General features: G+C 38.9%; 1 protein-coding gene across 1 annotated transcript; it reads left to right on the top strand.

Moving 5' to 3' along the window:
* Positions 1–439: 439 nt before the first annotated feature.
* Positions 440–13766, top strand: irf4a (interferon regulatory factor 4a). Its single transcript, XM_056265604.1, has 9 exons — positions 440–1062; positions 1413–1612; positions 2808–2994; positions 4083–4174; positions 4882–5038; positions 7146–7247; positions 7464–7859; positions 11424–11536; positions 13374–13766. Exons 2-9 carry the CDS (start codon positions 1415–1417, stop codon positions 13512–13514), a joined length of 1386 nt encoding a protein of 461 aa, XP_056121579.1. The 5' UTR covers positions 440–1062; positions 1413–1414; the 3' UTR covers positions 13515–13766.
* The last annotated feature ends 478 nt before the right edge of the window (positions 13767–14244 follow it).

Raw genomic sequence — 14244 nt, forward strand, 5'->3', positions numbered from 1 at the left:
AAAATATGGGCAATTAAATATGTAAATATTCATATGCCTGTAGCCTATATGAATTTTACCTTACAAATGAATCTCTTTTACTGGTATTCTGTGTTGTCTGTTATTCAATTAGTATCAACTAAATGGTCAAAATAGCATTTTAAATAGAGCAGTTGATTTAGTATTTTACATTGACATATATACTAAAGTGTCAATTGTGTGTGTGTATATAAATATTAAAAATAATTATATAAAAAGCCATTTATACATTCATTCATATGCATCTTACCCATCTTTTAATATTTTAAATGTTGTGCTATAAAAACTAAATTGGCAAATGTTCCTGTTTATTTTCTATAATAACACATTGGCTGATGCATAATCATCCAGAACCTGCTAATATTATATCTAAATATGCTACGGAGTACCTTGTTCTCAACGCTGTTGTTTCGCGGGAAGACAGCAGGTGGCGGCATATTCAACACTCCCAACACGTTGATATTTGAAATGACTTGATATGAAACGCTTGATGAATTTGATATGTCATATATCGTATGATATCGTATGCTTCTATTATTTTAGGGTTTAAACTCACCCCCGAGCAGTGTACGACTCTGTCTTTCTGTAAGTGTTTTGAAAAGTCACAATTACTTTGCCATGAGTCTCTGTTGACGGGACAGATAACAGGTCTTGTTCCGTGACTGCGACGGCTGTGAATTTCCTCAAAGAAACCTACATAAACAAACATCAAACACCAGGATAATTCTGATGACGAGTGCTGGGAGATTTTCTGGCATATTTTATCGACATTATTTTTGTTCCATCGTGTGTGTGTGTATATGTGTGTGTCTCGGACGAGGGATTTCCCGTATGTTGGATGTTTATTCTTGCGGTTGTGTCGTGTTTCTCTGAAGTCTTCAACTCTTAATGTTGCTGGAGGGAGAAACACGCTTCCACGTAACGCTCCACCCATCTCTCCACCTAGTGCACTTTACATTATTTAAGAATAGAAACACCTTCCTCTGTCATGACTTGAGAAGTGTCGGCTGTGAAAGTGAAGTCAAGCTGTCTGCATTCACTAAGGTAAGACTTGTTGAGCCTTGGTCAGCCTAAATGAGCTGAATGCGACTTGGTTTTAAAAATAAAATGATAAAAATGTAGCCTGTGAATTTATGATGCTTATGCTTCATACTTATTCTTTTATATGTGCATGTGTGTAGTTTATTGACTTGCATGTAAACTTTCAAAGTTTAAGCTTCATTCTTTCTGTACTTCTAGATGCTTTTTTTTATAGCCTACACCAGTGTCTGTTGGTTTCACCTGAACGCCTGCTGTAGAGTAGTTATTATTTAGTTTGTTATTAAGGAATATGCATGCATGAACTCATCTGAAACACTCTTCTGCTCACTGCATGTGCACCTGCTCCCGGACAGACATGAACTTAGATGGGGACTGCAGCATGTCAGTCAGTTGTGGGAATGGCAAACTTAGACAGTGGCTCATCGATCAGATTGACAGCGGGGAGTATCCCGGCTTGGTTTGGGAAAATGACGAGAAAAGCATTTTCAGGATTCCCTGGAAACACGCGGGGAAGCAGGACTACAATCGCGACGAGGACGCGGCGCTCTTCAAGGTGATTGAGGATGTCACTGTAAAAGATATTATCAATAAGTTATGACAACTTATGTTTTTGCATTGCTTTAACTCATCAAAATAAGTTGAATCTTGTATAACTTAAGTTGAAAATGACTTAACTCATTTGACCCAAATTTAAGTTGTAACGACTTAAACATTAAAGTTGAATGTACGTAAAAATTGAAGGTAGCAACTTCTTTTTTTTTACAGCTTTATTCAATTTTAGACCGTATTCAAATCTGCGTAGTTATCAAACCAAGTTCTTTACACTCACTTTTTTCAAGCAAGACAAAGACCGACAGAAGTCGGTTAGCTTTTAAATGATACGCAACAATAGATCTAGTGTTGAAAATGAAGAGAGAAGTGGTTGCAAACATTAGATAATGCTATAGTTATGGGACACTTGTGTGAACATGACTTCATACGTCCATTAAAAACACCAACTGATCCAAGGTCAACAAGCAAAATATTATGAAGAAAAGTGCAGATTGTTCTGAGAAAAACGCATTTGTTTTTAGCCACGTGGTTTGATATTTTGTTATCTGATGCGATGCATCAATGCACCTCTAAGTGGCTTCAGTGTCCTCATACGTTCTGGGGCAACTGTATAATGTATAGGCAATATTATAATAGTAAATACATTAAGGCACATTTTTGACAGTGTGTGTAATACGTTTTATTTTAGGCTGTTTTTTTTACTTTTTTTAAATCATATTCAACGTAGTTACACAGTAATACATGTATTTGCTATATATGCATAATTACAAGTAACATATAGCATATGTAGTTAATTAATATTATAATATTATACTTATGTAAGTACAATGTAACCATGTCAGCTTAAAATAAAGTGTAACCTCATATTCTGTAGGATGATTTATGTCAGTCAGAGAAGATGCTTTAGTTTTGCACTGAGCTGAAAAAGCCCATTGAATGGCTGGATTGGCACTGCGTTTTTAGAAACAACCGCATTGACAGTTCAATCAATCAAATATACTAAGTATACAGCATTTTATTAATTTCCTTATTATATTATTATCATTAATAGGAATCCGAATGACTATCCATTCTGACATCCATCGTCTTTTATATATACAGGGTTCCTATCTGTTCATAATTGGTAGATGTGAGCATTAAAGTTCTCCTTCTTCATGGCTTCTTCTCATCTCATCTTCTCTTCATGGTTGTTGTAGGCTTGGGCTCTGTTCAAAGGCAAATACAGGGAAGGCTTGGACAAACCAGACCCTCCAACATGGAAGACGAGACTCCGCTGTGCCCTGAACAAAAGTAATGACTTCGATGAACTGGTGGAGCGAAGCCAGTTAGACATATCCGATCCTTACAAGGTCTACAGGATAATACCAGAAGGAGCAAAGAGAGGTAATTTCCATTGGATGCTTGGTTTTCTCTTGTTTCGAGAATAGAAGGTCTTTTATTACCAATTTATTGGTTGCCTTCTAATGCACTTTTTGGTAATAGGAAGTCACCTATTTAAAGGGTGCAGTTTTTGGTCTTGGTTTGATGCATTGAAACTCACCGGCTCTTTCTGAAAAGCGAGCACAATTTTGAGCAGAGCTAATTTGCTCTGCATTCACATTAAATATTGCTACTTGCCTTCAGTATGTGTAGCAGGAAGCTAAGAGGAAGCCGCTACATGTGCTAAAATCCCTCAAGCTTTTTATAGAGAGCTTCGGTTACCAAGTGCACAGCGCTAAGCAACAAAATCACCCCTCAGACCTTGCATAACTCGAGCTTGTGCTTTTGGGAGGTTGGGTCAAGACCATGAAGACATCTGGTTGGACCCTAAAATATCAGAGTATTTTGTGCAAGAACAAGAATTTCATAAATGGTGACTTAAAAAATAGATTCACACCTAGTTGCTATTCTTAGAGCTTGTGAACTACCTGTGAAGTAGAGGCAAGATTTGAACTGGAAGAGAACGTGCATCTTTGAGTAAATGCTTTAGTAGATACACACACATTAAAAAAAGCTTCTGTTTAAACGAGAAGTACATCAACACAGGAAGGAGGGATCAACACATGACTATTTTACATCTTGGCGAATTGATTCAAAATCACTAACTTGTAAAATTGTTTTCCATGAGATCGGCTTTCCGAAACCTATGCTTGCTTTCTTTGTGAGCAAACCAAAATAAAACTCAACATGAAATAGAAGTTGTGAACGGCTTCTTAAACAAGAACAAATGTGGGGCGGGGCTTGGTTTTGTCCGTGGGGAACTGATTGGATGGTGGTGGTTTGCTATTGGCTGATCTCATGTGATTGACAGGTTGCCCCGCCCTCATCATCAGAGAAGAGAAGAGGGAGGGGAAGTTATTCTGATTCAAGATCACAATGAGAGATAAAAAAATAAAATAAAACGTGCAGGTTTTGCAGCTTGAGATTGATAAACATTGTTGTGCACTTATTCTCTGCGAAGGGTATGAAGAGCTGTTATTTTTGCATTTTAGGCTCTAAGGCCAGTAGTATGGAGGACAACACGGCACACGTGACTCCTATTAGTTATCCCATGCATTCTCCTTATCCACCTCTACAGCCTCAGGTAAGATGCCATGATGTCACACTTTTCTCAAATTATTAATATCCATGGCAGACGTCCCATGTGAAGAGATATTTCCTATTGTATTCAGTGTCCTATTAGCATTGCATCTTCATCAACTACATTTACATTTACTTTTTTCCTAGCAGACGCTTTCCAAGTGAGAGTTATTTTAGTATCATTGAGATACTATTATAGTTATGTTAATATTTATAAATAGCTCTTTTTTATCTGTTTGAGTTTCAATTATAGTCATTTTGTTATGTTTATTATTATTATGTTTTTAAATATCTCTATAGTGTTAATGTTTACATCAGTAGTTTTAGTTAAATTAGTGCACCAAGTTTTTTAAATGGCTTTAGTTTTTGCTCTAGTTTTGGTTTACCATAATAACCCTGAAGTGAAAGTGCACAATCAACCCCTGCTGAAAAGACCAGCTGGTTCACGGCTGCGTTTCTCAAAAGCAGAATTGAAGCTATACTGTAAGTTGATCATAGAGACGCCATTGGTGGCAATGATTATGATATATTTAGGCTTACGATGCTTTTGGGAAAGTAAATCTCATTGGTTAATCTACTTAAGAAATCTAATAGCCATTCTTGCATGCTGGGTATCGGTATCCAAAATGAAACCTATGCTGGTGACCATGTTGTTTTCCTCAGGGTAGTCTAGTGATAAAGACTCAAAAACCTCCCCATTATCTCCTGCAGATCCCAGGATATATGCTCCCCCAGGAGAGGCGTGATTGGAGGGAATATAGTGCAGACCAGCCTCATGCCCAGACGCCTCACGCGGAGTTACCGTACGGCCAGTGTCCGTATCCCCCGACTCGCTCCTTACCCTGGCACGCATCGCCCTGTGACAACGGTATCGGCTTCCAGCTTCTACAATACTACAAAATGAGTTGACAACATCAAAGGGATAGTTCACCAAAAATGTCAATTCTGTCATTCGCTCACCCTCATGTCGTTCCAAACCCGCAAGACTTTCGTTCATCTTCGGAACACAAATGAAGACATTTTTGATGAAATCTGAGAGATTTCTGACCCTCCATTGACAGTCTACGCAACTACCACTTTGATGCTTCAAAAAGTTAATAAAGATATTGTGAAAGTAATCCATATGAGTTAAGTGGTTTAGTCCAAAATTCTCCGAAAATTTTCATCAACTTACACATCAGTTGTGGAAAACTGAAGCTCAAGCATGTTTGCTTGACGTGTGAGAACCAGTGAGGTTCATTCTTGTGTTACGCAGAACGTTTGAGCTTCCGCAAGAACCAATGAGGTTTCGTTTTTGCGCGTCAGTTGAGTTTCTGTTTAAGTTCTCTGATCAATGTTTATATGTGAATAAAAGCCTAAATTAAATCTGTTCATCATATAAAGTGATTGTCTCTTCAGAAAATTCACTCAATTCATATGGATTAGTTTACGATCTCTTTATGAACTTTTTGAAGCGACAAAGTGGTAGTTGCGTAGACTGTCAATGGAGGGTCAGAAATCTCTCCGATTTCATCAAAAATGTCTTCATTTGTGTTCTGAAGATGAACGAAAGTTTTACAGGTTTGGAACGACATGAGGGTGAGTAATTAATGACCGAATTTTCATTTTTGGGTGAACTATCCCTTAAAATTGTGTTTAATTGTTCTAATTGTGTTAGAATCATGCTAGCATATTTTGACTCGAGGCATTGTATTTTCGCACAGCAAGCACCTCTCACATTCTCTTCAGACAACCAATCATTTTACTCAGACAACCAATCAGCTTCCCAGGATCTTCATGAAGCTATCAAGTCACGCCCTAGCAAACGTTTAGAGCATATACTTCCATAGACTTTGATTCAAAGGGTTATCTTTTTTTCAGAGAAGCTAGCTGTTATTATTGGTGCTAGAAGCGCTCTCTTGTTCGCTTGTTCCTGTAATGATTGAGAACAGCGTTTATCGAAGGGGAGCAACTTTAAAAAGAAAGAGGAAATCCATATTTATGATACACTGTGTCTGTATTAAAGGTTATTTATTAGTGTCTCTTCTCACTCTGCAAAACGGCGAACTCAAGGTGTACCAATAAATTTGCATCACAGACGGACTTCTGACCGTCTGCAACTCATTTTGTATTGGGACTCTCAAGATGATGCAAACAGTGCCTTGGTCAAATCTTTGTCCAGATCTGGCTTTATCATTATTTGTTTCAGGGATAATTGTACTAAAGGTGATAATTGTAATCACCATTACAGAATTTACAAGAACTGCATGATCCTGAAATGCTACTTAACCTTCATAAAAAAAAGGCTCTAAATTGTAAAATGAAGGTAGCCTTGTCCTTGGACTGACGAGTCTTGATCTGGGTTTCTGGTTTAGGCATTGGTCTAGTCCAGTCGTGGTCTGGGTCTGCTCTCCATCCCGACTCTGATTGTTGAAGGCTTACAATGAGAGAAAGTGGAAAGCTAAACATCCCAGATAACAGGGAATGTTCTTACAATTTTAGCAAATATTCTATCAAAGTTATGAACAAACATTCTTCTAGTAAAGTTAATAGAATGTTTGGTTAGAGTTATCTGGTCTTTAATAATGTTCTCAAAATGTAAGCACAAAAAAAAAAAACGTTATTTATACATCGTTCATGGAATGTTTTTTTCCTAAACATTTTAGTTGGGCGGTCGTCTACGTTTTTTAAAAATGTTTCAGAACGTTCAGAGAACATTCAAAATATTTGCGAAATGATGAAATAGAATGCTTAACGTTTGCATAACCAAAACATAAATAAAAAAAACCTGGGCATTCAGAGACTTTTCAGAAATAACGTTTTCATAACTTAATGGGAACTCTAGAAACAAATTTCTTAGAACATATATTTGTTAGCTGGGATATTATTTTATATAATTAACTTCCTAGGCACTTCTTTATTTTTGATGGCGCTTTTGAAAACATTAGTGTCAGCTGTTGTAAATTCAGCTATTTTAATGCTGGTATACTTTCCAGGATACCAGATATCTGGCTCCTTCTACACCTACTCACCGGCAGAAACCCATCCAGTGGCAATGGACCCCAGTATGAGATCCGCTGAAGCCATGGCCATTTCAGGTAAACAAACACGAGCATTATATGATGTTTTTATAGGATTATATGCGATTTAGATTGTGTATTGAGGTTGGTGGTATTGTGTATTGAGCCAATAAGCAACCACCTAGAAACCACATAAAACACCTAAATTGTGCATTGCAGCGAGTTTTGCCTAGAAAATGTTAAACCAGTCACCATGACTAAACTCCAAACCTTTCGATGTTCTGTCCTCCGTAGACTGTCGCCTGCACGTCTCGCTGTACTATCGCGAGTCACTTGTTAAGGAAGTGACCACCAGCAGCCCTGAAGGTTGTCGAATCTCGTCCTCCTCGTCCCCGGGATCCCCTTCGTCCCCTTCTTCTCCTTGCCCAGAGGAAAGGCTCTATGGTGGGGCAGAGCCTGTGCTCTTTCCCTTCCCATACCCTCAGTCCCAGCGGCGCGGGGCCGAGAAGCTGCCCAACATCTTGGAGCGTGGCGTTCTGCTGTGGCTGGCGCCGGACGGGCTGTACGCCAAGCGCCTGTGCCAAGGCAGGGTGTATTGGGAAGGTCCACTGGCACCGTATGCAGACAAGCCAAACAAGCTGGAGAAAGAGCAGACCTGCAAGCTGATGGACACGCAGCAATTCCTGTCAGGTGAGAGGAGATTTCACTCTTCACTGCAACATGTGCTTGGTTTAGACCAGAGGTCTCCAACCCTACTCCTGGAGGTCTTCAACCCTCAACCCTACTCCTGGAGGCCCACTGCCCTGCAGAGTTTATATCAAACCTGCTTCAGTCTGTGATTCGCAAGCGATCCTGAAGAGCTTAACTAGCTGGTTCAGGTGTGTTTGATTAGGGTTGGAGTAAAACTCTGCAGGACAGTGGGCCTCTAAGAGCAGGGTTAAAGACCTATGGTTTAGACCAGGGGTGCCCAATCCTGCTCCTGCCGATCGACTGTCCTGCACAGTTCATCTCCAACCCTAATCAAACACACCTGAACCAGCTAGTCAAGCTCTTCAGGATCACTTGAAAATTAAAGGCAGGTGTGTTTGATTAGGGTTGGAGATGAACTGTGCAGGACAGTCGATCGGCATGAGCAGGATTGGGCACCCCTGGTTTAGACCATACAGACCTGCCCCTGACTTGAGTTGATGGTATATTTTGAAGATCTCAGGCCAGTGGGGATTTGTGTGTAGTCCAAGAATCAGCCCAGTTTGACTAAAGTCCCTTTCATTAAGATGCAGGTCGATTAGATCTTTTTGAACACAATTATCCGCTGTTAGATAAGCATTTTTGTGATTGTTTGGGTTGGCGATGTGGCGCACATGCTTCCGTGCATATCTAATTTATGAAACGTGCAGAACGGATGTCTGTGTAATTCGTTCGCAAAACCATTGTTACACAAGCTATCATATTCAGTTGAATGCAACCATTTAAGGAATAACTACTGTATGGATGTTTCACAATGTAAAAATAAGCAGTCTTTTTGAATAGTCCATGTTGATTCTTAAACTCTTAAAAATAAAGGTTCTAAAAGGGGTTTTGTGCACTCTTTGAAGAAAAGGTTCTATATAGAACCTTAAAGAGTTATTTCAGGCGCCTTATATAGAGAACCTTTTAGGGGCTCCCAATCATGGGATCATTTTGTGGAATTAGTTTTAATTAATTTATTCATTTTGTTTTAAGTAATTTATCATTGTAATTAAACTTTATGAATTAGACAGCGTGTAAAAATACGTTATCACTAGAAAAATAACTGAAATAACCCATTAAATACTGTATGCAAGTATTATGCAATCATTGAAGACATTTCTTTATTGGAAATTATGGTTCCATGAAGAACCTTTAACAGCCATGCAACCTTTCCATTCCACAAGTTCCACATTCCAAAGTGTCTTTATGGTTCTTCAGATAAATAAAATGTTGACACACTTGGGGAACAATTTTTTATTTTAAGAACTGTTCACTGAAAGATTCTTTGGGGAATCCAAAATGGTTCTTCTTTGGCATCACTGCAAAAAACAACAACTTTATAGTGTTATATAGAACCTTTTTGGGATAAAGAGTTCTTTAAGGCCCTGTTTGCGCTAGTGCATTTCCGTTTTAAAACTCATAACTTTTGCTACGGTTATGCCTGGCGTCCACACTACTCCAGAGTTTTCGACTTTTGGAAAACGCTGCAGACCCTGTTTTAGTTTGGAAACTCCGGGGTTGTGTTTCAGTGTAGACGGACCAAAGCGGAGACTAATGAAAACGAAAGCATGGCTGCCCACATTCGCTCCCTGATTGGGTCTTCTGGATCATTGCGTATCCTTCCCTGATTCGTCAAGCCCCTATCACATGACCATTACGCTATCGTAACACGACAATAACAGACCAGCCTCGATGACCATGCTGATTTTGTTGTCCTTTTTATCAGCTATTGTGCAGTTAAACTCTGCATTTAATAATCCTGCAGCTGCCTACATGCGCAAGACTCTAGAGGCTAGCTATTATTAGAGCAATCGGCAACTGCTTACACTTCTACCCGCATGTTCAGTGTGCATGAATGCTCATGTGACATGCGTTTTTGGCCGTATAGTGTGGATGGAGATCTTTTCTGAAATGCTGTGGAAACACCAGTATGGAAGAGGATCGTTTGCATTTTAAAACGTCGTTTTAAAATGGAAAAAGTGTAAACAGGGCCTAAAATTGAGTCAAGATCCCCTTTTGAACCTTTTTTTCTAAGAATGTAGCAATGCAATAGATCAAGGGTGTCCAATCGTGCTCCTGTAGGGCCACTGTCCTACAGAGTTCAGCTCCAAAATAATGTAAACACTCCTGAACCATCTAATCAAGGTCTTGCTAGGCAAGTAAGCTGGAGCTAAACTCTGCAGGACCTCCAGAACCGAGTTTGGTTCCTCAAAGAACCTTTTCACAGTGTGGAGAATATTCTAATAATTCTAATAAAGGTTCTTCACGGAACCATCAATGCCAATAAAGAACCTTTATTTTTAAGAGTGTAGACTTTAGGGTGACTTTAAATGAACGCTGACATTTTAGTCCGAAGATGTTTGCCTATCTGTAGAAATGCTGAGGAAGTGTGTTTTTAACTTGATCAAGTGAGCATCTTTTAGCCCATACTCTTTTGTGTTATCAGGGGAAAAGCCTGTCATTTAACTTGTGGCAGTTAAGCGGTGTGTTCATTAACCTATGAGTGGTTTGCCACATGTCATGATTAGGTCTGTCTCTAATGTCACACTTTGCACTCTGTGCTTGACTTTGGTATTTTCCAGCAAGCTCTTAGCGAGTGTTCCTGACCATCACACACATTCATACGGACTCCATCAGCACCTGCTAAAGTTCATTTGCATTTCAGCTTTCTACTAGTCATCAATTTATGTGAACATGGGGGTCTAGTGTTCACATTATTGCTCATCAGGAGTTTTTTTTTTTTAATCTTTGATGGGAAGAGTACTGACTGTAAAGAATGTCAAATGGCATTAAAATAACCCCTCAGTAATTTCAAACACCTTTGTACCACTTCATATATTGTAAGGCATATCATTTTTTTTATTGTTTCTTAAATTACATTTTAAGCATTTTAATAAATTTGAAATCTTTTCAATCTGTCAGTAATATTATCGAAATCATATTAAACACATTCCACCCCATCACAATTGTTATTGCTGGATCAATAAAATGCAAATAAATCTCATTCTCATTACTGCAATTTGAAAAATTATTTAAATGAAGAATTTATTTTTATTTATGCAAAAATGAACGCTGACTTTTTTTTAATGTAAAAACAAATTTTCACTCAGAATTTGCTAGTAAATTTCACAATTATTACAAGGAAATGGCGAGTAACAAATGTATTCAGTTGTGAAATCTTAAATAGTATTTTTTTGTTGAACATACTCCAATAATCTTTGTTTTATTTACAAAACTTTTAACTTTACAAAACCTTTTTTTACAGTGTATTATAGTAATATATAATGAGAATAACCTACCATTGATCAATAATTACAATAGGCAAAACATGCATTTCGGTAATTTTGACATTATATTGACAAAAATTTCAATGATCCAAAATGGCTTCATGTTCTTCATGCTAAATATGTTTTTATTTTGATAGTGGGATGAGCTTTTTTGTGTGAGATTCACCCTTAAATATGTGAAATTCGACTGTATTATCTGTTTAACTGATGATGTGATCTGTTGTTCTTCTCAATACAGAATTGCAGGGTTTCATCCACCACGGCCGCCCCATGCCGCGCTCTCAGGTGGTGCTGTGCTTTGGGGACGAGTTCCCGGACCCCCAGCGGCAGAGCAAAATGATCACAGCTCAGGTAAAACCAGCCACCTCCATACTAATCCCAGACAGCAACATAGTGTCTACCCAGATCCGGCTCACATCTGAAACACGTGGAGTCCACATGTACCGGATCTGGGCCGACACTATGTTGCGGTCTGGGATTTTAAATGTATAAGGGTGATGATACACAGGGCAACTTTTTGAGCAATGTTGCTGGGCAATGTTGCCGTCAACGGGCAACCACGACCGACCTAAAATATCCAGATAGAAATTTATTGCCCATTTTCAATGGGAAAGTGCCCAAGCAACAATCGCTCGGCAAGATTGCCCAGCAACATTGCTCAAAATGTTGCCCTGTGTATCATCACCTTTAGTGTGAACACAGTAGATGCATATTCTTCAAACACTGTATTCAGATATGTTATACATATCTAGTTCAGTCATGAATCTCTTGAGGGTGCAGGCTGGTCCTTTGAATTAAATCTGCAAGCACATCATTACCTCATGGCACAAGCTGATTGGCCTCTGCTGATCCTGCAGCCAATGAGATTGCTTGCTCAACATTTAAATAGACTGGTTCAGTGTTTGCTAGTGGCGCTTTATCACAGTTCCTCTGAACCCCTCCACCTCCCCAGCTCCACCTGCTACGGGATTTATGTATGCCTATTCATGCGTCATCATCATCATATCTTACATGCTCACAGCAGCGTGTCTTTGTATCTATTAATAATCAACAGCGCAGCTGATCTAGTCTGCCAAGACCAAATACATTAACATTGCCATATTCAATAACATGCTAAAACTATTCCCCGAGTTGGCATGATTGAAATAATCATAATTCACCAACAGTGAGGAGCATACCCAGATGTGATGTTTAGAATGAAACGTCAGCATCATCTTGGTAACGATAGAGAACAAAAGTGCTTAACGATGCATAAGATTTACAGGACGTCTCAATTTGATGAGAAGGAAGATCTGCAATAGAGCACAACTTTAGAGTGCAACTTTTATTTTATTTTTATAATCGTGTTTAACAGCAGAATTTGTGGTGAAAACTACATTACCCATTGATGCTGTATAGAAATGTCCATCAATCAGAGAGTCATGACAAGCTAAACGGCCAAAAGAGCTCTTATGCTGTTCGCAATGCCTCAGGGGATTGTAGTTCTTTACCTCACTAAAGCCAGTTCACACCAAGAGCGATAACAATAAAGATAACTGTAATGATATCTGTATTAGTGTAGACATCAGCGAACGATAACAATCTGTTTATCTTTAGTGCGCACTGCAGTTTTGTCAGGCTCGGGCTCTTTAAGGCACGATGGATTCTGATTGGCCGTCAGTGTTTTTATCAGCTGGAAAAATCGTTCTGAAAGTGATTCCAACAATATTTTCCTGTGACGTTACGGTTATTCTGTCATGACAACTCTTGGGAGATTGGCATGGTAATGGATACGGCAATGTTAATGTATTTGGTCTTGACGTAATAGATCTGCTACCGAGACTTTCTACTGCCAATTCATTCACAGACACTGCTGTGAGGATGTAAGACATGCTTGCACACGTCACATACATGAAGTAACCCCCGTGGCAGATCTATACAGGTGGAGCTGGGGAAGGGGAAGGGTTTCTGAAAGCACACTGCATAATGCTACCAGCAGCAACACACCAGTGTTTGAATGTTGGCCACTGATTGCAACAGCAACCAATCAGCTGTGCCATGTAGATAATGATGTGATCTCTACCGAATGAGTTAAAGACCTATCAGCCTGCGCCATCTAGAGTTTCATGCCAGAACTAAGAATAGTTGTGGTGTGAAATCTTTCCATCTGGCGTGAGATCTGCTGAACATGTCTTGTCTTGTTTCTCAGGTGGAGCCCATGTTTGCCAGGCAGCTCCTGTATTTTGCAGGCCAGACCAACGGTCACTACTTGCGCGGATACGAGCTTCAGAGTCACGGTGCTTTACCTGTAGAAGAGTATCAGAGGAGCATCCAACACTTGCAAGAGTAACCGTCACATAGAAGAGCTCATGTTCCAAATGAAGGATCATTAACATGGTAATGAAGACTTGAAATCGTACTGCAATTGCCTGACCAAGTACCCACTTTCACATCCCAAAAGCTACAACGCGCATCTAAACAGCTCTTCGGACACAACGATCATATAGTGATTTTCATGATGATCAAAGTTGCTGGTGAATTATGTCTCGATAAACTGTGCGGCCCAAAAGTCTGAGAACACATGGGAGATCTGAGATTCTTGGTCAGATTTCTTATTGTCAAAATATGGTCATCAGTTCATGTCGGCGGTCATGAAAGCGAGACAACAAAATGCTATTAGACAAGTTCAACTTTTCACTCAAATCGTCATGCTTTTGTAGTGAAACATGTTGTATTAAATTAGAAAAGATGAAGCAGGTTTTTAAGGACCAAAAGTAACAACTACAAATGTAACTATTTTTCTCTCAAAATATAGTAAGAACTGTTTGTTAGTGGGTCAAATATGTTTGATAAATCGCTGTATATTTTGCATAATTTTCTTTTTCCAGTCTGTATTACACTGCTTTCCTAACACAATTCTCTATTTTTCCTCATTGTTTTTTAACTCGGCGACATATGAGTATTTATATTGCATGCATGTAAGTGTGTAAATGCAAAGCCGAATGTACTGTATAGGTGTATAGATATCTTGAATGTAATCAAAGTAATTATTTCTCTGAATGACATCTGACAAGAAGTTA

This window comes from Rhinichthys klamathensis, unplaced genomic scaffold (assembly GCF_029890125.1).
Source record: "Rhinichthys klamathensis goyatoka isolate OS25496 unplaced genomic scaffold, OSU_Roscu_1.1 h1tg000011l_1, whole genome shotgun sequence".
Lineage (NCBI taxonomy): Eukaryota > Metazoa > Chordata > Actinopteri > Cypriniformes > Leuciscidae > Rhinichthys > Rhinichthys klamathensis.

Excerpts from the sequence above, each read along its gene's own strand:
- irf4a (XM_056265604.1), top strand. The coding sequence starts at position 1,415 with ATGAACTTAGATGGGGACTGCAGCATGTCAGTCAGTTGTGGGAATGGC. Across the intron at positions 2,995-4,082 it reads ACCAGAAGGAGCAAAGAGAG|GCTCTAAGGCCAGTAGTATG; the intron begins GTAATTTCCATT and ends TTTGCATTTTAG. Across the intron at positions 11,537-13,373 it reads GCAAAATGATCACAGCTCAG|GTGGAGCCCATGTTTGCCAG; the intron begins GTAAAACCAGCC and ends CTTGTTTCTCAG.